The 24,160-nt window shown below is 35.0% G+C and overlaps 1 protein-coding gene across 25 annotated transcripts in view; it reads left to right on the top strand.

The window, feature by feature from the left end:
• Positions 1-24,160, top strand: part of MYCBP2 (MYC binding protein 2) — a 201,492-nt gene that overhangs the window by 114,038 nt on the left and 63,294 nt on the right. For 21 of the 25 annotated variants that reach the window (XM_075046016.1, XM_075045994.1, XM_075045995.1 and 18 more), the window contains 10 exons: positions 1,355-1,442; positions 5,136-5,188; positions 6,477-6,649; positions 6,991-7,135; positions 9,009-9,221; positions 11,830-11,885; positions 12,342-12,457; positions 14,566-14,663; positions 18,862-18,978; positions 19,757-19,897. In XM_075046016.1, the coding sequence (XP_074902117.1) occupies positions 1,355-1,442; positions 5,136-5,188; positions 6,477-6,649; positions 6,991-7,135; positions 9,009-9,221; positions 11,830-11,885; positions 12,342-12,457; positions 14,566-14,663; positions 18,862-18,978; positions 19,757-19,897 (1,200 nt within the window). The remainder of the gene's footprint in view (positions 1-1,354; positions 1,443-5,135; positions 5,189-6,476; positions 6,650-6,990; positions 7,136-9,008; positions 9,222-11,829; positions 11,886-12,341; positions 12,458-14,565; positions 14,664-18,861; positions 18,979-19,756; positions 19,898-24,160) is intronic. The other 4 variants (XM_075046003.1, XM_075046010.1, XM_075046009.1 and 1 more) reach the window with 2 other exon arrangements.

Raw genomic sequence — 24,160 nt, forward strand, 5'->3', positions numbered from 1 at the left:
ATTAAATGCACAAAATATATGCAAAAATTGCCTTCTGCCTGAAGGATGTTCACACAGCAGGGAACTGTCTGATGGGTTGATCCACATTTCCCATCTTTACTTGCTTGCTATTTCAGAACCTGCTGGTTTGAGTCCTAAAGATGCAGTTTGTCATGAGTTTAGTTTAAAATGCATTTTGGGGATTTTTCAGTCTGCTTGGGAGTCTCAGAGAATAAAAGGAAAGTCTAGGGTTACTGATTTTGAAGGCTCTTTCCAAAAGAACAATTTTTTTGCCTACTTTATATATTGCCAGTTTCTGTCAGTTTGCCTAGAAAATCCATCAGATGGAGGTTTCCCATCTCGTCCGCTGTTTTTTGGTGGTGGTTTGGGGTTTTTTTTCTTCCATGAGAGGCATCTGTCAGAGGTGTGCTGAACCACTCACAGATTTCTTTAAATTTTAAAAATTGGTGTTAGTGTCAACAGCTTTTTGTAAGCAAAGTTAAAGAGGTTGTGCCTGTGTGTAGCTGGTACAGGTTGAAGGGAAAATATAAGATGCCTTTCTTCATGGTTTAAAAAAGTAGCTACAACCTCCCTAGCCATACTGCTCTCCCCCCATTCCTTGCACCCAGCCTCCTTCCCTCCATGTATTTGAAAACGTGTGGGTGGTCTTTTCTTTTTTTTTCTTGAGAACAAGGTTGAAAGATACTGATGGAGAGACTCTCCTGAGTTTTCAGTGACAAGTCGGGTGGGAGGGAGGGAGTTGTCTTATTCCCTAGAACAGCAACGTCAATGGGAAGAAATAACTTTCCAGCACAAGTAGAAGGGAGAAACTGTCAAGGGCATCTCCCAGGATTTAAAATGGAGAAAGGGAAATTCTGGAATCTTTTTCCTATCCTTGCCTCTCTAACTAGAGAAAGGGAAGAGGAAAAAAGTTATGAACAGTACTACCTTTAAACAAGCTGGGAATGCGAGCTTGTGTGGTATCTATGGTACATACAGCTTAGAAGAGCATTGCTTTGCAATCTGCATATGTATCGGTAGATTTTTTTTTTGTATTAAGAAGTTTTCTTTCTCTTTAATGTTACAGACAAAAGACAATTATCATCTTCAGATGTTCTTACTAGGCTACCAGAAGTATGGTAACCCGTTTATTAATACTCTTACTAAGTTGAAATTGTTCTAAAAATTTTGGTACACTGGCCCATGTCACAGCAAAACATGACAGTATCTGTATGGCAAGTAGTGTATCACTGAGAAACTTCAAACTGGAACACACAATTAATATCTCTTAGGATAAAGCTGTGTCAGGGAAACATATTCATTGTCCTATTTTCTGAGACACTATTTTTGTTTTATAATTTGTTTCAATTTGAAGGGTATTATTCAGCTGGAGAAAGAATTGGCAAATTTAGGAGGATCATGTGCAGCAGCTTTGATGAAGAAAGATCTAGCGCTTCCTATTGGTAAGTCCTACGCAAAGAATATACTTTGTTATTTCATCATTGTTCCTGGTTTTGTGAATTAATACTACCTTTAAGTCTTAATGTTGCTTATAGTTAGAGATAATCATACAAAATTGATTCTTAAAACTGAATTAATCAAAATAATAAAATGGTGGTGTTTTCTGCTTACACTGTTCCCTTCATATGTGTATGGGGAGGAGGGAAACCTGGTTATTTAAATCTGAACCAACTCACCCCATCCACAGGTAGTGTATCAGTGTACGAGCTATGTCCTACAGTTTCCTCGTGGTACTTCACAGATGTGCAGGTATCTTATTTGTATTTCTCTTTCACTGTTTTTACTTCCTGCACTCCACACCTTTCTGAATGAAAAATACCTGCAGCATTGAATTGCAAAATTTAAAATTACTCATTTAAAATTGAAAGTGACCACTGCATCTGTAGACTTTATAGCCCAAAATATTTCTGCTGTAGGGTTGGTTTTTTTACAGTTACAAAAAAAATACATACTTTTACAGCAGACGCAGTAAATAAAAGTTTATAGTAACCCAAATGCAATTTAAAATGTAAGTAAAAATATGAGTTTATGAAAATTAAGGGATATGGAGACTGAACTAGAACTTCTAATGATGCAGCCATATTCTGTGTAATAGCATTTTCTCCTAATTAACATTAGTGTATAGCAGAACCAGGCTTATAAACTAGAATAGGATATCTTTTTGATCATTTTAATTTAGGAGCACAAACAAGAGCTCAAATATTGTTAATGAGACCGGAAGCATGTATTATTGAACAGGAGGGCGTTGATCAGTATGCAGTTATAAGCACAAAACCTAATTTGAATTTTTTAACTTGGTATTTTGCTTGTGTATTTGAATGTGCAAATTTCTTACTTTATGTTGTAAATAGGCACCTCAATTGCACTGGTAGATCTGTATTTCTCTCTCAAAAGTACAGGCAATTCTATAGTTTAAATAGTGTTCTCTTCTCTTATTCTCCAAACAGCCGCATTAACTCCCTAGTTTTGTTGACTTCCCTAGTACCCATTTATCCTGCTGTTCTCCTATGCAAAAAAAAAAAAAAAAAAAAAAGCTGAAATTGAAATGCTTCTAACCTAATTTCCCAGGTTTTCTAAAACTTTGTACTTCTGTCTAAAGAGGTTTTTTGTTTCATTCTAATTTTGAATGTCTAAAACAAGAAGGGAAAGTAGGTTGTACATAGGTTGGCTTTATATGCTTTCAGATAGGAGTTTGAAATAAAGTGTGCAGTTAAGTTACCTATGCAGTCTCAGCCACCTATAAAAGTGGTTGTGTATGATCTGGAAGAGAGGAGGGAGAGGTGTATTGCCTGTAAAGAGTTTCCTGATTACTGACGTAATTCCAATTGATTTATCTGACCGTTCACCTAACACCAACTCAAGGACTTCAGCCAAGTCTGTTAGTGTTGCTGTTAATATTACAATGCTAATGATATAAGTGTGTATTGTTTCTCTACAAGACTACTGGACCCTGTGAATAAACAAAACTGATGAATTATAAGCAGCAGTGGTATTATTTGCAAATGGAAACCACTGTGCAGCTGTTTTAAGATGGTTTTCAGTTGTCTGTAATTTTGCTTTGTTTAAGTGTTTTGCTTGGTGTCTCAGAAAAACAGTGTGGCAGAAAAAGAGGTAAAAATGTGGTTTTCTAGAGCAACATTTACATGCCTTAGTATCAGACTATTTTTTCTTTTTCTGCATTCTAGATTATGTATCTTCTAACTTTTGCTGCAAGTGAAATGGTGTCTTAAAAAATACTGTATTACTGCTATTGCTTGCCTGCAGAGCAGTATCATCTTATTCATGGAATGGAGTGTCCTTTAAGAAAAACCTATATAATCATATAAAAGACTGTCTTGTAATGTGTACACCCAGAAAGGCCCTTTTTATTAGACTTTTCATACTTTATTTTATAATTTCTACAATTTTACCTTTGTTCCGTGTGTGGTTGTATACAGGCTAAAGAAGGTAACATAAAAAAAAGGCTCACCCCACAAAATAATTAGTAACTTAATTTACAATGCCTGAACTTCGGCATTTAGAAGTGAGGTATCTATATCTAAGCTAGTAGCTCTAACCTTCTTTTAGAGTTAATTTAGACATCTTCAGGGAATGGTTCATGTCGTCCTAAGATGAAGATGTAGGAAAAATTAAACTAATCACACAAAGGAGGAGCCTGTTTCTCCTCCATTTGCTATAAAGATACCTTGTAATACCTAAGTCTGAGCTCATTATCTCATGCTTCACTGCCCAAAACTAGGCGAAGTCAATCCTGCTCCATTTCCCAGATACTCTTTAGACCTCTGGATCCAACTACGTGCTCTTAATACATGGTGATTTCAATGAAGACAATCAGAGACTTCACAAACTTTCTGTCAAGGAAAATAGAATGATTGAACTGTCTTCAAATCAGAGTTACTGGTTGTTATTGGTATCCTTGTAGGACCCCTCCATCTTCAGCTTTATTTGCATGATTTATCTTGGTGTACTGAATTTAAGGAGGTTATCCTTCACAAAGAGGTACCTTGCTTTTTAGTAATTGTTGTAGTGGGTATATTCTGTATGCAAATAGCTAAATACTTGTGTAACTATTCCTCTAGAACCATTAGGAAAAAAAGTGTTTTGAAAGAACATCAAAGAAGGTTTAGCCTTTTTTGCTCCAACAGAACATGGACCAGACGGTGATTCCTTCATGTATTAGGAAAACTTTATCTCTGAGAGTACACCCAAATACTGTTAGAGTTATCATGTTCAAAAGATCACAATTCCTCCTTGCCAGTTCTCCAAGACTTAAATTTAAGATGATACTTCCCAAGAGAGAGATCTGGTCTGTGACAAAGATCTAACTTAAACAGCAATGTGGAATTGATTGATGTATTTAACATTATTACTTAATTGTTTCAAATTTGGTCGAAGTTATTTCTGAGAGCAGAGTCTTTATATATCTATCTTTCTTTGAATTTTAAAAATGCCTTAGGATGTGATTCTTCTAATTTCTCTTTCTCTCTTCTGACTAGTAGAATTGCCTGACATGTTTTTGAGAGAGAGAGTAGAAATATGGTAACCTTATCTGTTTTACTTTTCTGTTAAAAGACTGTGTTTGGCAATTCTGGTCACCCTGGAATCAGACTTTTAAGTTGTATTTGTGAGAAAGAAATGTCGTATAATAGAATGTATTTGAGTTTTTGTTTTAGGAGGAATCATAATTTACAAAATTGTGCAGAGTTTATCAGGTTTTCAAATACTGTTACTAGGGTAAGCTCTTAAAAGGGAGCAGCTGGTGCATACTCATAGGTACTGCTTCCCAGAAACCATCTTGACCTCCCAGAATCTTTTTCTGAAAGTATCCAGTCACATCCAAAGATTTGCCATACATACTGTCTTGGAGATAAGAAGAGAAGTACCAAATTTTTGTTTTGTGTAATGTATATTGTTTATTTGCTTGTGCACTGAACTACACAGTACTGCATGTTTACTGTGTTACTTGAAAATATTAATCTTTCAGCTGCTGGTTAAACAATATTACACATCATCATGCAAACCTAAATTTTGGAATATAAAAGGCTTCACTAAACAGAATTGAATTTCACATTCCATAATGCAGAGATAAATGTCAATATTATTGTTATGAAAAATATGTGTTTATATTTTTACAGCAGGTAATGAATTTGAAGAAGATCTTGAGATACTCGAAGAGGCTGCCTTACAGGTATACTGCGGCTTTTTATCCATTGCAACATACTTAAGCACATAATTGCATTGAAACTTTTTGACTGCTTTAGGAGAAAAATCACTTGTGAGGTTTCTGTAATAGAAGGGAATCCAGCTGGTTATAAAACAGTTTAAGAACGTCTTACAGAAGTTTAGTATTTACATTAAATCTTTTTTCATAATAAATCCGGTTAGAAAAAAATGCATAAAATATCGCACAGAAAGCTAGATGACCAGGTATGTTTCAAAATATCTAAGTGTTTGGCTTAAGTTGCACTATTTAGCAAATTTTAAATATTACCAAAATTAATCCTTCATGTGTTTGTAATTGCAGAAAAACATTTTCAGCTGAGCAGTAACGTTTATCAGTTCCCAAATAATATGATTGCAGTTGTTCTGGTTTGATGATGGTATTTTGTTGTGATGGTAGCTAATGCTGGTCAGTAACTCCGTATTTATAGCCCCTAGCTGATGATGAACAGTGAAAAAGGAGGTTTCATGTTCTCTCTCTTTCCTAATGATCTTCAGGGCAACTGTTCTGAAATTCAGTTTTCACAGTACTTGCTGGAAAAACATCAGTGCTACAGTGTGACACCATTGCATAGGCCTTAGATGACAGAATAGTAAACAGAAACTGTCTAGGAGGAATCAGATGTTCCTTGGAAGAAATATTTTTCAGCAATCTGTTCTTGGACCCACCATGTTCTAATTCAAAAAGTGAGCTAGGAGTGTGCATGCAAGTAATGGATTCACTTTTGATTTTAGTCCTGTCTGTTAAGTATTTTATGCATATTTCCACCTTCCTTCCCTTCTTGCAAAGGGATTTCTTTTCCTTTGTCTTACCCAAAAATATCTTTCTTTGAGATCTGCCTTTCTGTAAGTTACATCCCTCGCCTTTTATTTTCTTTTGGAACATGCTCATTGGTCACATTTTCAGAATGGCTTTCTTCATTCACAATTCAGCAGTTTAGGATACTCTTAACATGAAAGTTCATGTTACCTTATTCTTTCCTCCAGAAAATCTCCCTCAACTCAAGCTCATTTAATTTCTTTTGACGTAAATTATTGTTTTATAGACGGAGCTGACTTTTTTTTGTTTAAACTTTCGTCAGAATAAAGTTTATCTACTCTTCTCCTCCTTGAATAGTTTTTAATGCCCAAAATGTCTTTACCAATTGGGTCATGTTATGGGAAAGTGTCTACATGTAAGATACTGAAAAGCTGTTTTATGTCTCCATCCTTTCACCCTCACCTCAACCTCTGCAAAAAAAAAAAAAAAAAAAAAGGTGTGCAAATCTCATTCCGGCATTCTTGGGAAAGGCTTGGCACTATCTCACTCACCAACCATTTTGGAAGCTCTCGAAGGAAATCTTCCACTGCAGGTACAAAGCAATGAGCAGTCATTTCTGGAGGATTTCATTGCTTGTGTACCAGGATCGAGTGGTGGACGACTTGCAAGGTAAAAGTTTGTGTGCTGCATGAATAAACCCATTACTTCATAGTTGTAATGTTTAAGCTTTGCAGAAAAATAGAAAATGTGTAGTTATCTGCTAAATTTTAAAACCTGTGCACTGTTGCTTGTCTATACAACTAGCTATAGAGCTTTAATACTTACATCAAATATTAGTTAAGTAAAACTATATAGCCGTATTGTTTCTATTAATTTATTAGGTAAAAGCATTTATGTATTCAGACCTTCTGCATCCTTTCTTAGCTGGAAGTCATGTTTGTACAGAGTAAGAATTTATCTTTTGGGGGGCTATAAGAAAGTTTAATGTCAGGTGTTTTTCTTTGCTATAGGTGGCTTCAGCCAGATTCATATGCTGATCCTCAAAAAACATCATTGATTTTGAATAAGGATGACATTCGATGTGGCTGGCCAACTGTTATTACAGTACAAACAAAAGACCAGTATGGAGATGTTGTTCATGTTCCTAATATGAAGGTAACTATTGTAATCTTGGCTGTTCTTATACTTTATCATGCTATCTTTTAGTATTTGTTGTAGATATTCCACAGAATACTCTTGTATAGGGCAGAAAGTGGCATTTGTAAATTCAGTGTAGTCAGACTTTCTTACCTCTAAATCCACAAAATTATCAAATTCCGATTATGCCAACACCATTTCATGCCATTTATATCTTGTCTGTAATGGGCTATACATGTGTAGTTGTGGAAATAATCAGTTGTAGGCGGTGTTTGATGGTGGTGATGTGTAAGGTGACAAGAATCCATTTTTTTAACTTGTAAGACAGGAAAAAATATTATAAATTGAAGTGATGGAAAAAAGAATCAGAAGCACATTGATGGACCCCTTTATAGTCACTTTATTTTAGAGTAGAACAGCATTTCCCCCTTTTCTGTTTCTAATATTTGGAAGTTTCTATAGTCTTTGAAATTAATAAGATAACTGGCAAGGTCTGGGTTTCTTGGGTTTTACTTCAGCCTTTTCAGTTAATCACTGATTTTTTAAAAATTTTTGTTCTTGTTGAAGTACTGTAAAGGAAGTCTTCATGACCGCCTCAGGTAGAATTGGAAAATATTTGCACACTTTGGAGTAAAACCTATGTGATACGTTGTAAAAGTTGGCTGCTTGATTTGAAGTAGTGAAGCATGCAAACAGAACAAATTGAATACAAAATTGTTTTTACATAGTTCTAATTAGGTTACATCTATGTTTTAAAGCCCACTATTACTGTGGAGTAGTTGGTTTTGTTCAAGCCCAAAAGTAGATGAAGTACCTTTTACAAAGGCATAATTCCTGTGATAAGAGCTCTCAGATGTTCTTTGTATAGGATGTAATAACTGAGTTATCTTACAGTGAGCTGTAAACTCATTAATGAACAGTAAGTACAACAGTAATACAAGAATCAGCTTAGTCACAAACACAGCTTGAATGAAATTTATATGTGTGGTTAATGACTTAAATTTGTAACAGAGGAAGTAGAAAACTCTTTAGTGATTTTATTCTATCAATCAGGAAAAGGATATGTCAAAATATCATCATCAAAATTATTGCTGGATTTCTTATTAAATTATTGTTTTTCTTCACAAATATATTAAAGTAACAAAAATCCTAATTTAACCATTCTGTTGGACTCATTCAGTGTGCAATGCACTGATATGTAACTTTCAGTAAATAAAGTAAAATTTTGATAAAACAGTGCATGAAATTTGCAGTATTTAAACATACTTTACTGCAGATTTAGGATGAGTGATGCATACTTATTTTCCAGATAGTCTGTTATCCCTCACAAAACCAGGTACAGCTGACTGTTACCTGTACTAATGGAGGTTTGTGGTACCTAGAGGGAAAAAAAGTCAGTTAAAATATGCATTAAAGAGCACAGTATAAATGTACAGTGCTGATGTAGTAGGGTGGCAAAGCTAGCCAAGATCCAGTCTGGCCACTGCTGATCCAGATCTAGCAGGCCCCGATGATTCACTCTGAAACCTGTGCACTCATTTGGAAGGCTCTCTTCCTACTTCATAGCATTTTGTGTTGTAGGAAATCTTAGCTAGGCATACCAGACTATGTGCTGCTTCCCAGGGAGTGGTCTGGGACTGGCAGAACTGACACTGGCCCTTACTGATCATGTGCCAAGTCATTTGAGTGCTTCTCTCCTGTACGTATACATTTTTCAGAGGTGCTGTGCTTGGCTTTGCAAATTGTTAAGTGTAGACACATAGGTATTTGACACAGCTGGATTTATAGTGAGTACTCTAAGCACTTTGTTGCTGTAACTTATCAGATATAAAAGAATGTGTGTGTGTGTCTTCTCCCTAAATCATGTTCTGTATTGCATGTCTTATTGCAGGTAGAAGTCAAAGCTATTCCTGTTTCTCAGAAAAAAACATCTTTACAACAAGAACAAGTTAAAAAGGTGCAGCGGATACCAGGGAGTCCTGCAACAGCTGCTTCCCCTAGCAGTGACATGACCTTTGGAGGGCTTCCTTCACCAAAGCTTGATTCTTCCTACGAGCCAATGATAGTGAAAGAAGCTCGATATATTGCTATTACAATGATGAAGGTAAATTACTGTCAATTTAGCAATATAACTATAAAATTCAGGATTCAAAGTGTGTAAAGCAGTGCAAAGGAGAAGGAAAAAAAGTACATTTCAGTTTGGTGACAATGTAAAACTACATTAATTACAAATTACTTTGATTATATTTAAGTCCAGCAGAAAACTAGGTACATCAAAAGGGCCAATTGCCTGATCTCTAAAGCAGTTATAAACTGGATTAGCATTTAAAAAGAAAAGTTGTCTTTGATTTTGATTACACTGATTAACAAACTAGTCTGAGTCACTCAGGAGAAATGAAAACAGCTACTGAAATGGTGGAGGGGAAGCCAAACCAATGTATCCATATGGAGTTGGAGTGTTGCAGTGAAGCCATATTAAAAACTAGAACTGGTGAACATAGAACAAAAATCAGAGCTCAGCATAGTAAAAAGGTCATACAAATGATTTGTGTATCAATGCATAAATATTAAACAGCATCTGTTGAAATTAGCCATTGTCAAATGGATCACCTCAGAGACTTTGCCACGAACAGTTTTTAAAGAGGTGAAAACTGAGCAGTTAGTATTGATTTGAATATATTTAACACCTGTGATAAGCTTACATATATGTAACATATTGACCCAGTTAAGAGACATGACATGATGTGTATAACTAGTGGTTGGACAACTTAATAAGACCTCATTAATCAGGAGTTAGAGAAGGATAAGACTTGGTATAATCAGTATGGATTTATGGAGGGGGGAAATCAGCAAACTAGCATCTTTTAGAGGGTACAGGTTTGTTTTCTGCAGAGGATAGTGCTACAGTAGCTATATGTAAATAGCGTAACTGGCTACTAAATAGTGTCTTAATGGATCAATGAAAGAACTATGAAATCAGTATGGTGTGCAACAAATGCTTTAAAAACTTGTTAAATCACGTGTCTGAAAAGGTGTTTACAGCCAGCGAGTGTATATCAAGGAGACAAGTGTGATTGGCTTGTCTGTTGTTTTTTTTTATTTGGGGTACTGCAAAGATCACTTCTTGGCTTGATGCTACTTGGTAATTTTACCAGTGACTTGAGTGGGGAAAAAAAAATACATTATTTATTCAAAGTTGGAACCCAGATGCAATTTCTGATAACCATTGGCCACTGGTACCTGCTGCTTCTTTTCCAGTAATAGGTGTCAAATCTGCTCATGCAATTGTTATGGTGGCACATCTTGCAATGCATTCAATGCTCTGGAGTAAATGATGGTGGAGCAAGTACAAGGTGTCTAGAAATTTGTTTCTAGATTTGATGGACCCTTTGAGTGAGGAATGCTTGATGTTAGCTAGTTAGCAATAATAAATAAATAATAATAGTACAAATCTTTGTAAAGATAAAAGTTAAAAAGTGAAAGACACACACCAAGGTAAAATACAAAAAGTGTCTGTCTCTTGTTGAAACATGCTTAACTTCTACATTTAACACATTTCTTGGGGAATCTTCCAGAGGTTCCTTTCAGATTAAGTCTTTGCCATCCAAAACTTTGACTTTTTTTTTTTTTTTTTTTCATTCAGAAGATAGCTGATATTTTACTGCTTAAATTAAGGACTGTCTGACATTCTAGGAGATGCAAATGTCTTACCTGCTGTATTTGATTAGCTTGTTAACAACCTTACTGATTCAAGAAAGTGTAAATATTCTCTTCTACTTCCCTCCCTGCATTACTGAGTGCACTCATTTCAGTGTAAAATGCAGATGTCCCTGGTCCTTTTTGTTTTATACCAGCCTGCATGTTGTATCAGTACTTGATAGAAACATCCAAATATGATTAGAAACTCTGGCTTCTTAGTTTGTGACAACAAAACATGACATGTTTGGGGCACTGATACCCAAAACTATATCCTTGTATAGAGACCCAAAATGGCTGATCTGCATGAATGTTCAAATGTTCTTATCTCACCTCTTCTTCCCCTGTTGTTTTTGATTTAACACGGGAATCTCATAACTCAGCAACCATTGCAGCCCAGCGAGATTCTTGCTGAGGTACTTCGTGCAGTTCTAGGACTAGCATTATTCACTTCCTATGGGCCTTATCAGTGCAGTTATTTCACAAGAATCTGTGAAAGTGAACCAGTTTTTTTTGTAGTGGGAATCAATGGAAATATCACCTCAATACAGAGGGAATTTCTTCTTCACTTTGAGTAGAAAGAAAGAGGATCCAAAATTCCATTGATAAATCCACTGGGCTGATTTGCATTTTTTGACCTGCAACATCTGCTTTCTTATCTTCACATGGTCTTCAAGACACTACCTGCGTTCAAAGGCTTTCTATACAAGTGAGATTAGAAGAGATTCAAAGACTTGACTGTGAACGAAGGTTTTTGTTAGCAATAGCTATCTTTATTATCTGAATAATGGCAATTTAAAGAGAAAGTGAAGATACTTTTTTCATGTGTGTATATATATGTATGTCTGTGTTTCTGTGTTTTGGAATTTGTTTCTGGTTCCCTGATCAATGCTTCTGGTAAGTGTAAAGTTAGATTAGTGTGTTCTTTGAGAAAATACTCTGCTTTCTTTTATTCATGACTGTAGTATAACTGGTAACTGTTGATTTTATGTTTGTTGAATTTAATTTGTTTGTAGGCATATGAAAATTATTCTTTTGAAGAACTACGCTTTGCTTCACCAACACCAAAGAGGTAAACATTAAAAAATTACTTTTTATTAGGGACTTAAATTAGCATATCCTGTCACTTCTGCTTACACCCAGACTCACAAGCCTTCACTGCCAGGTAATCTTGTCTGAGGGTAGAAACACTATAAAAATTGTGTATTATTGTATTTTTTTCTTAAATTTAGAGATTTAGTTTAAGATCCTTCATTCTTAATTGTTCTAATGTTGATTCCTTATTCATATTATCTACTCTCTGAAGGTGTTCTTTGATCATTTGCTATAAATAAATGTGGCAGAGGGTTATAACTTCATAATAAATAATATGGGGTTCATACATTGGATGGGGGGAAAATGGTATTTAGATGATCTGACAGAAAAAATAGTTTTCAAACTAAGTATTACAGATGATTTCCAGGAAGACAATAATTGTTTAATGATTTCAATTGTTTTTGGGTTTTTTTTTTTTTTTTTTTATGCCTAGACCCAGTGAAAACATGTTGATCAGAGTCAATAATGATGGTACATACTGTGCGAACTGGACTCCTGGAGCTGTTGGTCTCTACACCATTCATGTTACTATAGATGGCATTGAAATAGGTACTTAATTTTAACTATACTTAAGCATAAATTTGTATTAAATCCACTTTGTATACTGATAAATGTATGTCTTGGTGCTCCTAAGACTTATTATTACAGTTCATAGCAAAACTTAGCACCCAAGTTTTGGTTCAGAAGCCTTCTATCTAATTCTCTCTTCTTTCTCAAAAGAGAAAAAAGACCACAGCTATTCTGTTATGGAAATAGGGACATATGTGGCAAATCACATATTTATAATGTGGTTAGACTACCAGATTAATAGAGTATCTTATTACCTACTCTCACTGTTGCAAGAAAAATGTCTCGTTTCAGCTGAGAGTGACAGAGATGTATAGTTAAAGGTGGAAAAACAAACAAACAAACAAACAAAAAAAAAACCCAAAACACTGAGGAACCTAAGGAAAGCAGAAATTGTTCCTGACCGTGCAGGAGTAAATAATGTAATTTCTTCTGTGAAGAATTGAGAAGGTGTGGTCTTAACTGATACTCTACCCTAAGTATCAATTATTTGTACTAATTTTTAAATCCTTTGGGTTTCTTCCATGCTGAAAATCTTTTAGTTGTCTTGCTGGTCCTTGGGAGTATACTATGAGATACTATAGCATGTGGTGGAAAGATTCCGCCTCCCAAAAAAAGTCTGTATCTTCAATACTCTCTTGTTAGTCTTAGTGGTGGCATGGTGAAGATGGTAGTAGAGAGATTGAAGGCATTGTAGTTAAGCCCAGATCTGATAGGAGGGTTTAATGAGTTTGCCAGCACCAGCAGTTCCTCTTTCCCAATACTGTACAGCACCTTTTGTAAATACATAAAGTGGTACTCAGAAATACAAACACACATATTTCACATAGGATTGGAATGGGATGCTCCGTGTTGTGCTACCTACAGAAGATAACCATTAATGGTCTTTTATGAATCTTATCTTTGTTCCTCAAACAGGAACATTTTCCTTCATAGGAGCCTCCAGTGCACTCTGTTGTAATTTTTCCAGTCTGCCATCCCTGGAGACAAGTTTTACACTGTAGTTCGAATCAGCTGCTGTTATATTTTTACATGGATTCTACTATCCTCAGTCATTGTGTAGGGTTAACTTTTAGAAATGCTAGAATACAGTTGTTGACCTTGGTTATTAAACAGGTGTGAGTATACTCTAATACTTATCTATGCTATTCTTCTTCAATGTAACTTCTGTTCTGGTTCAATCATAGTATCTTACTATCCCCTCTCAAGCTTTCATGTACCTATGCTTGACCCATAATTCTGTCAGCTTTTTAACTGCTTAAGTACTGGTGGCACTTAGTTTCTCCTCTGTTTCAAGCCTTTTATGTTCTTGGTACTTCTAGATTCCTTCTGTTACTTCCACACTTGTTTAAAAAAATGTTACTGAAACCAACAGTTTTACCACTAGGTCTGGCTGGGCTGCTTCTTTTCAAGTTGTTGCTCTTCAAAGGGTCACCCTGTAAAATGAAACAAAAAAACCAAAAAGATCTACTGAGACCATTAATTTGTAGTTTGACTTTAACAGTGATTGCTGAGACTATTTCTTTTAAGATTATTACTCAAGGTTACATCCATCTTACCGAAGTTTGAACTGTTTCTTTACATATATTTTTCTTCACAATCTGAGAATGTTACTATGTTGAAATATTTTCCGGTACTTTCTGGTTTTATAACAGTGGTGTTAATTAAAGATGCTGGCTGTTTAGATTACAGGCCTTTTCTGATTGCGTAACTTGGTTTTTAAGACTTTTATCTTTTTTTTCACATTTTGCGATTAGCATCTGCAGCAGTACAGCATGCGTAAGCTATTGCCTCTCCAGGATCTTTCACTTGCCCCCTCAAACATCAAACTCTTCTGTGTTCACTATTCCTTGAAACATAGCCCTGCAGACACTATTAGGATACAAAATTACTTAATAGTGCTGTGTACACAAGGTGTAACAGGTATCAAATAACAACATGAAAGCAACTGCAAGTGTTGTTTATGGCAGACAGATAAGCAAGTGGTTATTTTGCCTACTCTGAGTTGTAGCACAGATAAACTGTAGTTACTGTTTGACTGATATATCCCCTTATATATTTTTTTAAACTTAGTCTTTGTTTGCTTATAGATGCTGGACTAGAAGTGAAAGTAAAAGACCCTCCAAAGGGAATGATACCTCCTGGAACCCAACTTATTAAACCAAAAGCAGAGCCTCAGCCAAACAAGGTTTGAAGAACTGAAAAAAAACCCCACCCCACCCCCGATAGTTATATTTGGGTGGGATTTTACTGTTGTTTAATACATACTTTATCATGTTATAGTGGTACAGTACTTATGGATATTCGCAAATCACTTTAATGTGCTGAATGGAATGAAATTAATATACTGGATAAAATGAAAGACACTCATTCTCTTTTCTTTCTGTCTATCCATTAATTAAATTGTTAGAAGCTCTACAAAAAGTGCCTTAGTCTTGGCTTGTCGCACAAATGTTGTACAACTCTTATGAAAGTCACAGACTGCATTCTGCACTATTATTAGTTCTTTATCTTTGATATTGTAGTATGAAATTAATTGTACAAAGGGCTTTACAAGGATTTTGTTTGTTTTGTGATAAGGATCTTTCTTCAGTCAATATAAAATCCAAAATTACTTTCTTTAGTGGTATCTTCCTTTCTTAGAATATCATGGTTTTATTTTTTAAAGTTACCCTTTCTGTAGCTTTTGACTTCCCCATTTCACCTTATAGTTCCACCCTGAAGGACTAAAGTAGACACAAATAACAGAAGAAAAGTGAAAGGTGGTGTGGCAGTCCTATAAGGAAAATGCCCAGATGAGGGAACCATCTTCCACTTCCTCTTAGATGCAAAGGAAGGGTTGTTAAATGAGGTGCTGAATCATTTTTTTAATTGAATAAACATGAATTAAAACATGTGGAATTCTGAAATACCACAAGGTTATCCTTCCATGCTTTATTACAACTGCAAAGGTGGCTAAGAAATACATGGTTACAGAAAGGATCAGGTGTTTGCCAACTTCTTACCTACACAGCGCATCCTGATTTAGTTCTTTTCCAATTTTCAGATTAATCTAGAGATAGTAACTTTGTTATATGGTTCCCCAATCTGTAAATGCATCTAGTGTCTGCTTCTGCCACTAACAAGATTCTTTTCCCTGGACCTACACCTCAAAATAAAAATAAAAAATTTACCTTTAGTTTCTACACTATGTTTTATCCCTCATTGCGTTTGGGGTTTTTCATTGTTGGTTTTTTTGTTTGTTGCTTTTTTTTTTTCCCCCAAAAAAATACTTTTAGGCTTTCTCCCTTCTCTTGGAAGGAAGACTTCCTGGTTACTTCATTATCTTAATTGAAACTCCCAATTCCTACTGGGTGAGATTCCGCTCACAGAACTTAATATATATCCATCCAAGCTGATAATCGTATATGGTGTTTGCTGTCACCAAGAAACATCTGTTCTAAGATGACATAAATTGCTAGATGGAAGTGCTGTCTTTCTTTTCAATTACTACAGTGGAAATTGAGGTGACTGGTTCATACATAATAGCTACATTTTGTCAAGTAACAGTCTTCATGACAGTTAAAAGTACTTGATAAAAGTTAGGCCTCTGGTGTTCTGAGGCATTACTTAGTGTTCAATCATCTCCCTGTGTTGTTCTGCTTGCATGTCTTGTTTCTTGTTCCAAGTTGTAGTCTCTTTGAAAGAGGAGCCATCTTTCTGTTCTGTATATAGCATCTGTAGAGCCTGCTGCAAAAATATACTAGACCTTTCATGGTAAATCATTTTATCAGTCTTCTTTGTTCTGTGTTATAATAAATCACATAACAAACTGGGTTAGAATAATTCTTTGTGTATGAACAGCAATATTATAAATAATACAGAAGGTAATTATTTCACTGTGCTCCATGCTTCTGAAGCCAAGAACGCAGATTAGACATGTATCAGAGACAGTCCAATATACCAAATCATGTTTTGCTGAGAAAAAGGGCTTAGTTGAGCTCCAGAAGCCTCTTCCTCTTCTTTGTCAGCCCAAAAATTCAGATAGTTATAACCAAAAGACACTAACAGTGCATTCTCAGCAGTGATCTGTTCTCAACTGGAAACACCAAAATATTTTCATTGAGGCAGTGGAACATTCCAATTTTGTAGTCAAACCTTACTTGAATCACAAGTTGAAAATGGATAATGTATTATGATTTTGTATTGATTTCTTCATTCTCTGTTAGACTTTGTTGAAGTCAGATGAAAATGTGGTTTTCCTGTCCATCCAAGTTGGTAAAGGAGATTACCATAGTGATCTGGACTCAGCCTGGAGTATACGACCCATAAGAACTGCTGCCTCCTCATTGGCTGTGAAACTTAGATTAACTAATTTGCAGGAAGTTCCATTCCACATGCTATTGAGGGAAACATTTTTCAAGCTATGTAATGTAATTCAGGGGAGTTGGAACCAACTAGAAGAAAGCAGGCCTAGTTTAGCTGAATTGGAAGGGGCAAGACTGGTACCAGAATGATTGGTCACTAACATGTTTTGACTGTTTCTGCTGTCATGACTGAACAAGTACCTAGCATCAGTTGAAAAAACCCCACCAAACCCAAAAGCTCTGGGCAGGGAATGGTTTTGTGCATCCCTTCACCCCTTGTTAAGGTTGCTTTATCCTATATAACACAGTTTTCTGTGCTACTAGGAGTACCTCTTTTCAGATTCAGCAAATAAGAAGGCATGGCAACAAAGCTCTTAAACTGCTGTGCACTGATGTACATCTTAATTGCTAAGCCTTTCTGCATTAGTCGCTTCTTTTAGTTGGAATCCAGTTTGTGTGTGCTCCAAGGAAGAACTGACTGTGGGGCTGTTATAGGACAGAGTTACTGAACCATTGTGCCAGAGAGAAATATTCCAAGCAAAGAGGTGCTATAGCAGAAAGAAGACTCGGACAATTAAGATTTTCGTGATGGTCAGAAATGGACATAATAGAACATTTAATCTGTTTTTTGTTGTATTGTCTGTCAGTGGATCTGATGCCTGAACAGTTTGTAGTTACAGCATTAAGTTTTCTATTAACTAGTTAGCTGCTGCAAAGGGGAAAGATGCTCTTTCCAGGCCTGTGCACATCCAAAGCTTGAGTGTGAGTTGTTCTTCCTCTAAATTCAAGTTTTTTAATCCAAGCTCTAGCCAACCCTTCACATGATTTTCTGAAGTAATATTTTGGGGTAATAATGCAGAGACCCCTAATTTGCAAGGCTTTGTTTATAGGCTTGTCTATGTTGAGAATTCTGTCAGCAGTGATTCAGCCTTATATTTTTAAAATGACCTTGGAAGTCTTAATTTTGCCTGTTGAGAGAAATCTAAATTCTTGGAGTAACAGGATTGTTAGTAAGCAAAACCTTGCATGTTTTGGAGTACATTACAGTTGAAATTCTTCACATGCTTCTGGTTTTTTTTAAATTAGCCTTAAAATAAATACCATTTCTTAAAATAAATACTTTCTTTAGGAAAAAAAGAAACGACTTCATGCAGTTAGCTGTTACTTTTTCCTGAGTTTATTCTTTCCATATCACTCTGCGCTTTATGTTAAGTTAAAGACTGAGTCCATACTTCGGTTGATACTTTTTTCAGTTTTACATGTGGAGTATGAAAATAACTTTCCAAGAAAAAGGTTGTATACCACATGCATGGAAAATATGCACTTTTTAAAACCAGAGACCAAAATGGCTTATGTTTGTTCTCTATGGGACAGGTGCCTGATAATGTGTTTGAATGGAGAAAAAAAATGATAGAGAACAACAACTGGGCAATTTGGGGGGCTGTAGTAAATCAAACTAGTAACAAGGAGCATCTGATCTAACCCTCTTATGAACAAGGGAGGAACTATTGAAATAGCTGTTTGTTTGAAAAATAAAGAAGTAGAAAGATCTGTTGTTTTTTCTATTTTTAAATGGCTACTTAAACTCTTCAGTTAAAAAAAAAATCAAATTTTGGCCAAGAAGCTGACTAAACAATATTACGGTAGCACAAATGAGAACAGGTAATCCCAGGTTGATCGGTTACTAGAAATACTAAATTTGAAAAGGCAAAACCCTTGAAACTTGCAAGAATGAATAAAATGGAGGGGGGAGCAGTTGAAAGAATTGGAAGCTTGTACTGAATAGTGTGGTATAACAAGAGATCTTTCCAAGACTGAGTCAATTCACTTTTAGGGCTTTTTTGCACATTATGACTTTATTGGTGATATAAAAAAAGCGAAGTTATACACAGCAGCCATGGGAAACTAGCAACAAACTGTAACTCTAAGACTGCCATCTTGTCACTAGCATTTCAGAATCTGTTAAACCTATTTCTTTTTACTCTTTGAGAGCTCTGTTCCAATTTTTTCTTCCTTACTGTCTTCCTTTGCTTCTCTTAGGTTCGCAAATTTGTGGCCAAGGACAGTGCAGGGCTTCGTATCCGTAGCCACCCTTCCCTTCAGAGTGAGCAAATAGGCATAGTGAAAGTCAATGGATCCATCACTTTCATTGACGAGGTAATTAATAAGACATTTCTGTTGAAAATTGGGCTAAGATGTAAAGTTAATTCATGCAAATAATGTTTTTTTATGTTTAGATGTCGATATATACAACTTAAGAACGTAAGAGTATAAATTGCAAAAATCTAAATATTTACTAATTTAGTTTTTCAAGCTGTCATTTCTTTTTAATTTACTTACTTGAAAACCTGTAACAAACTTTTGAGACTCTGATACGAGGAAACAAAATTCCTAGAGTTCCTCTTATAATAATATCTCTAAGAATTTAGCTGTTCATGACTTACTATTTCAACTCTACACAAAAATTCAGGTGTAGATGTCATTTTCATTACATCTTTCACTTACACTTCTGAGAGATCACTAGTGTGTTAGACTACTGTGCATGTATTTTTCTTACAATATAACTTCATATACAAGGAATGTTTTTGCAATTTACTAAGTTATATCACCAGTGGAAAAATGGAAAGTGGGGAATTTATGAGGCTTATGGAGGCTTGGCTTTCTTTCCTCTTTTCTCTCAAAGCAACTCTTTTTATTGCATGATCTGATTTAAATTTATCTTCGCACCTTGCCTTCTAAAAAGATATGCCTCCCATTGCTCTGAAATTCTGATTTTGTCAATATTCCTCTTTACTTCTTCTTACATTATGTCAGCACAGTGAAGATCATTACTTCCTTGCTATTATTGTCTGTTTGTCTGAAGTCTTTTAATCCTTACTAGCTACAGAATGGTTACAGAAGGGCGTGGCTCGTTTTTGTTGCTTGTTTCCCATAGATCCACAATGATGATGGTGTTTGGCTGAGGCTGAATGATGAGACAATAAAGAAGTATGTTCCTAACATGAATGGTTACACTGAAGCCTGGTGTCTCTCTTTTAACCAACATCTTGGCAAGAGCCTTCTGGTACCTGTTGACGTAAGTAAAAGGTGCCTTTGAAAAATATCCAAAAGTACACTCTATCCTCATTACAAGACTTTCTTTAATTAAGGCTGCAAATGAGTCCTGAGGTAAACAATATTTTAATTACCAAATACTACCTTATATGTGTTTGCATTTTTGAGGGCTATTGTGTAATGAGGGTGGAGTGTAGAAAGGGATGAGGCTTTTTACGTTGAAGCCTCTTCTCCTAGAAGAGAAACAAAAGTGCAAGGACCACTATAAGAGTGTACAAAAGTATAATCATATTAGATTGTGGTCTGCACCAGGTGTTTCTGATGCAAGATGCCTGTAAAGTGTTCTACTGATGCCATGATTTCAGAAGAGGCTTGCAGCCTGCAGTGAATCAATGTAATTGAGGCTTTTTTTTAAAAAACTTGAAAAGTTCTCTAGGCTCTGCTGGTTTTTTTGTATATTTTTTGTGAGTTTTACACCTGAATCCTTGAGTTATCAATTTATTAGCTATCAAAGAATCCCAGAGCATCAAGACTGAATTTATAATAAGAGTAAGCATAATTTATCTGGATAACTTTAATGGTGATCAGCATCACTACAATTCAAAGGTTACATCTTTTCTGGAAACAAGATAAAGTTTAAAAAATACTAAAAAATAAAGAAAAAAATATAGTAGCCAAACCAAGATTTCTCAAAAAACTTATGAAAGTGCAGGCCGTTCTGGCTCGTCTGGTTTTGTGCATTCCTCAGAGTGGGCAGTACCTTGGTTTCTTCAGATCAGAATGCGAGAACCAGATCTAATTGCAAATACTGCTATTTAGATTTGCTTTGTCTTATATGAGTGAGCTGCTGCTGCAGTTGAAGACCATTAACAAATATTTGGCCAAATTAAACACCTGCAGACAGTAATGTCATCCTGTTCGTGTTTCCAATCATAAAAGAACTGAGATATTCCCAGTTCCAGTGAAACTGGGCTGTTTGCTAGTAGCCAAATCTGGCAATTCATAAATCCCCTGTGGCTGCAGCCCGTGTTCTGACAAATACTGTTACATGATGTGACTAGATCTTCTTCCTGTTCACCTTCTTGTCTATAAATTATTTGTTGATATAATTCTATTTGGACATTTCTTTCAATTAAATCCTTATTTTGGAAATTACTTTGATATTGCATTTGCGAAGCAAATTATTTCTGTAGTCAGCCATCCATCAATCACTCAAACACTGTGATGACAGGCATATTTATGTAGTTTGTTGTAGAATATATGAAAACATGGAAAAAATTAAGTTTTGCTTAAAATCTTGCTCATATTTTTGGCCTTAGAAATTGATAATTATTAGAAAATTGCTATATTATACTTTCATGAAACAGTATTTGTATGCAGCAGTTGATTTTTACCTGTTTACCCATGACAAGTGAATTCACCTTGACTAACTAAGTAGTTAACTTCAGAAAATATTGTGAGTCTGGATGGGTATTATATTTGGTTAGATTTTTTTTGTTTGTTTGTTTTTTAGTTTAACTATTTCTAATACTTTTTTTACTTGCTGAAGGGAACAGTTGTGAGCTCAGCAGTGATGTATGTGGTTAGCAAGAACTTATTAGTTGGTGTATTTCAAATGGCTCTATGACTTATTTCTAGAGAAGAACATACCCTGTGCTCCCTGAGAAAAGCCTAAAAAGAAATGGCTGTCATAAATCAATAACTGAACATTCAATCTTGATAATATAATCTTGAGAATTCAAATTTCATTTGAATAAGTAGGTCAGGTACAATGAAATGTGAAAAACAGCATTTAATTATCATACATTTCACTCTCTGCTTCTGTAAAGTTCAGATAAAATATTCACTTTTTTTTTTTCCTCAAACAGTGCTGTGAAGTAGTTTTGATACCATTTAGACTATTAGGAGCTGGTAGATAGGCATAATTTTCTTTTAAGTAACCAGTTACATTACGTCTTTAATGACACAAGGTAAAAGTCACCTGCTTTCTTAGCTTCTGATCAGTAAGCAGACAGTGGCCAATGTAGTAAAAGTCTTAGAAAAGCAACTATTGTAACAATGTAGCTATGTATAATAAGAGATGTGTTTTGAGCTAGTTTCAGATGGAAGGTTTCTTTGCATCTGTCTCATATTTTCAGATTTTTGAAAGGACTTAGCATGTCCTGAAACTATTTAATTTCATTATGACCATATTTAAGCATTAAGATTTGTTGATTTGAGTGATAATAATAAGAGGAAAAAGGAAAAAAAAAAGTTCTCTAACATTTTCTTTATCTCTTAAAGGCCACAAAACAAAAGCCAAAGTTCGGTGGTTTACTTTTGAATGCCTTAGTCTTTACTGCATGCAATTCTAGCATTATGCACCACACAACTTGATGAAATTCAGTAAACTCTTTTGTAAGCTCCTGATGCTTGTACCTTAGCTTAAAACTCTCTTTCCTGCTAGATCTTGATCATATAAAGTGATACTGCTTTCTTGGTAGAAAGTTTTAAAATAAAATATCTTTTAAGGTGATTACTAAGTTGAGACTATTCAAAAATTTATCTTTTTTTTCTCTGAATTGTCCAAGAAAAGAACTGTATTTGTAAGTTGTCAAATTTGATCAGTGCAGTCCTCTAAAGGTGAATGACTCATGTGGCAAAAGATGTTCAATTAAGTAATAAATGCTAAAGGTTCTGTAGGTTAAATTGTGAAATAATCCATATCTGCTCATCCTGTTATTGATTTGGGTGACTGAATGACATGATGAGCAGAATGTAGTTAAAAACAAAATCTGTTAATATACAAGATTTTTTGAATCTGAAGCTGTTCTACCAGTATTAGTTTCAGAAGAAGGAAATAGACTGGAACAGTCTCTCATGTGACTAAAATTACAAATGGAAAATCAAGTGGCTGAATTAGTCATGGTATTCCCTGTTGAAATTAATAATATTACTTTTTTTAGATTCCATTTTTATTCAGCTCATGAGTGTGCAGATTTGTCAATTCCAATTACATTACTTTGTCACATTTAGATATACAGGCTTTTTGTAATCATCCCTTAAGTAAATAAAATCTCTCAGTACATTTTGTAAAATATGTAAAAAGTATATTTTTAATAGAATGCTTTAATTATTCTGTTTTGTCACTGTATTAATTGAACAGTGAACAAAGAAGAAACAGTAGTTTTTCAGCAACGTTAATTTTAGCTTCTTGTCCTCTTGAGGTATAGATTGTATCTACATTTTATGTTTATTTATTGAGATAAACTAGATATTTTATGATAAAGCAAACATTGAGTATCCTAGATCTCCTTAATATACTGTTTCTGTATATTTTGATCAAAGCTATCATATTTAAAGATAAGTGATCATAGGAAAGCAGAGTTCTGTTGTAGTCACCAGACTCTTATTTATTTGAGCTGTGGTCATTTACCTTCTTAGAAAATCTGCATAGTCAAATCTGTTCCTTTTGTTGCTCTTCTCCTTTCATGAGGAACAGCTATATAGCCATTGATCTAAAATTGTGCATCCAGTCCATTGTAGGTAATACGATTATGAGACTATGAGTTTAATAGATGGTGACTTTGGATAAGAGTATAAGTCTGAATAGATTGCGATTTTGGATAAGCTGCTTCCATGCCTGGTAGTTATTTTTCCTTCTGTCTTCTGACATTCAGGTAACTGTTTTTGAAAAAACACTTAAGTTCCTTACATAGGCAGTTATGTATTCATGCTTACACGCAGTACTTAGTAGAAAGGCACATATGACGTAAAACAGTACACGTGAGGAAGAAATAGAATTTTATCTTGGTCAAGCTCTGGAACATGACTTTTTAAAAAACATATTCTAAGCATGGTTTTGTTACTGCATTTTAAATGTAAAACTTTATTGTAAGGAATATTGTATGATGCTGCCCAGTTATATTATTATTACATTCCCTAGCCACCATAGGCAAGCAGGATTGAGAAACCCATTATTGCAGTGGAAGAAAGAACCAAAATTAGTATGTAGACTGCAGTGTTTGATCACAGAACCTCAGAAAGCTGAATGTTCTGTGGAAATGTTGAAGGACATTCAAAAGAAATTTCTACTGTCATTTTAGGCAGGATGGAAGGCGATTGGAGAGTAGGACTATGTTGGGTAAAATGTCAAGATGGTTGTTCAAGATAAGACTTCACTTTGAAAAATAATACCAATTGAGATTTTAAATGCTTAATGGTCTGCTAATTTTCTGTGGCAAAATGAAGTAATTTATATTTAATTTTTTTTATTTCTGAAACTTAAACTTTATTAGAAAAAAAA

Source organism: Buteo buteo, chromosome 14 (genome assembly GCF_964188355.1).
Source record: "Buteo buteo chromosome 14, bButBut1.hap1.1, whole genome shotgun sequence".
In the NCBI taxonomy this organism is placed as follows: domain Eukaryota; kingdom Metazoa; phylum Chordata; class Aves; order Accipitriformes; family Accipitridae; genus Buteo; species Buteo buteo.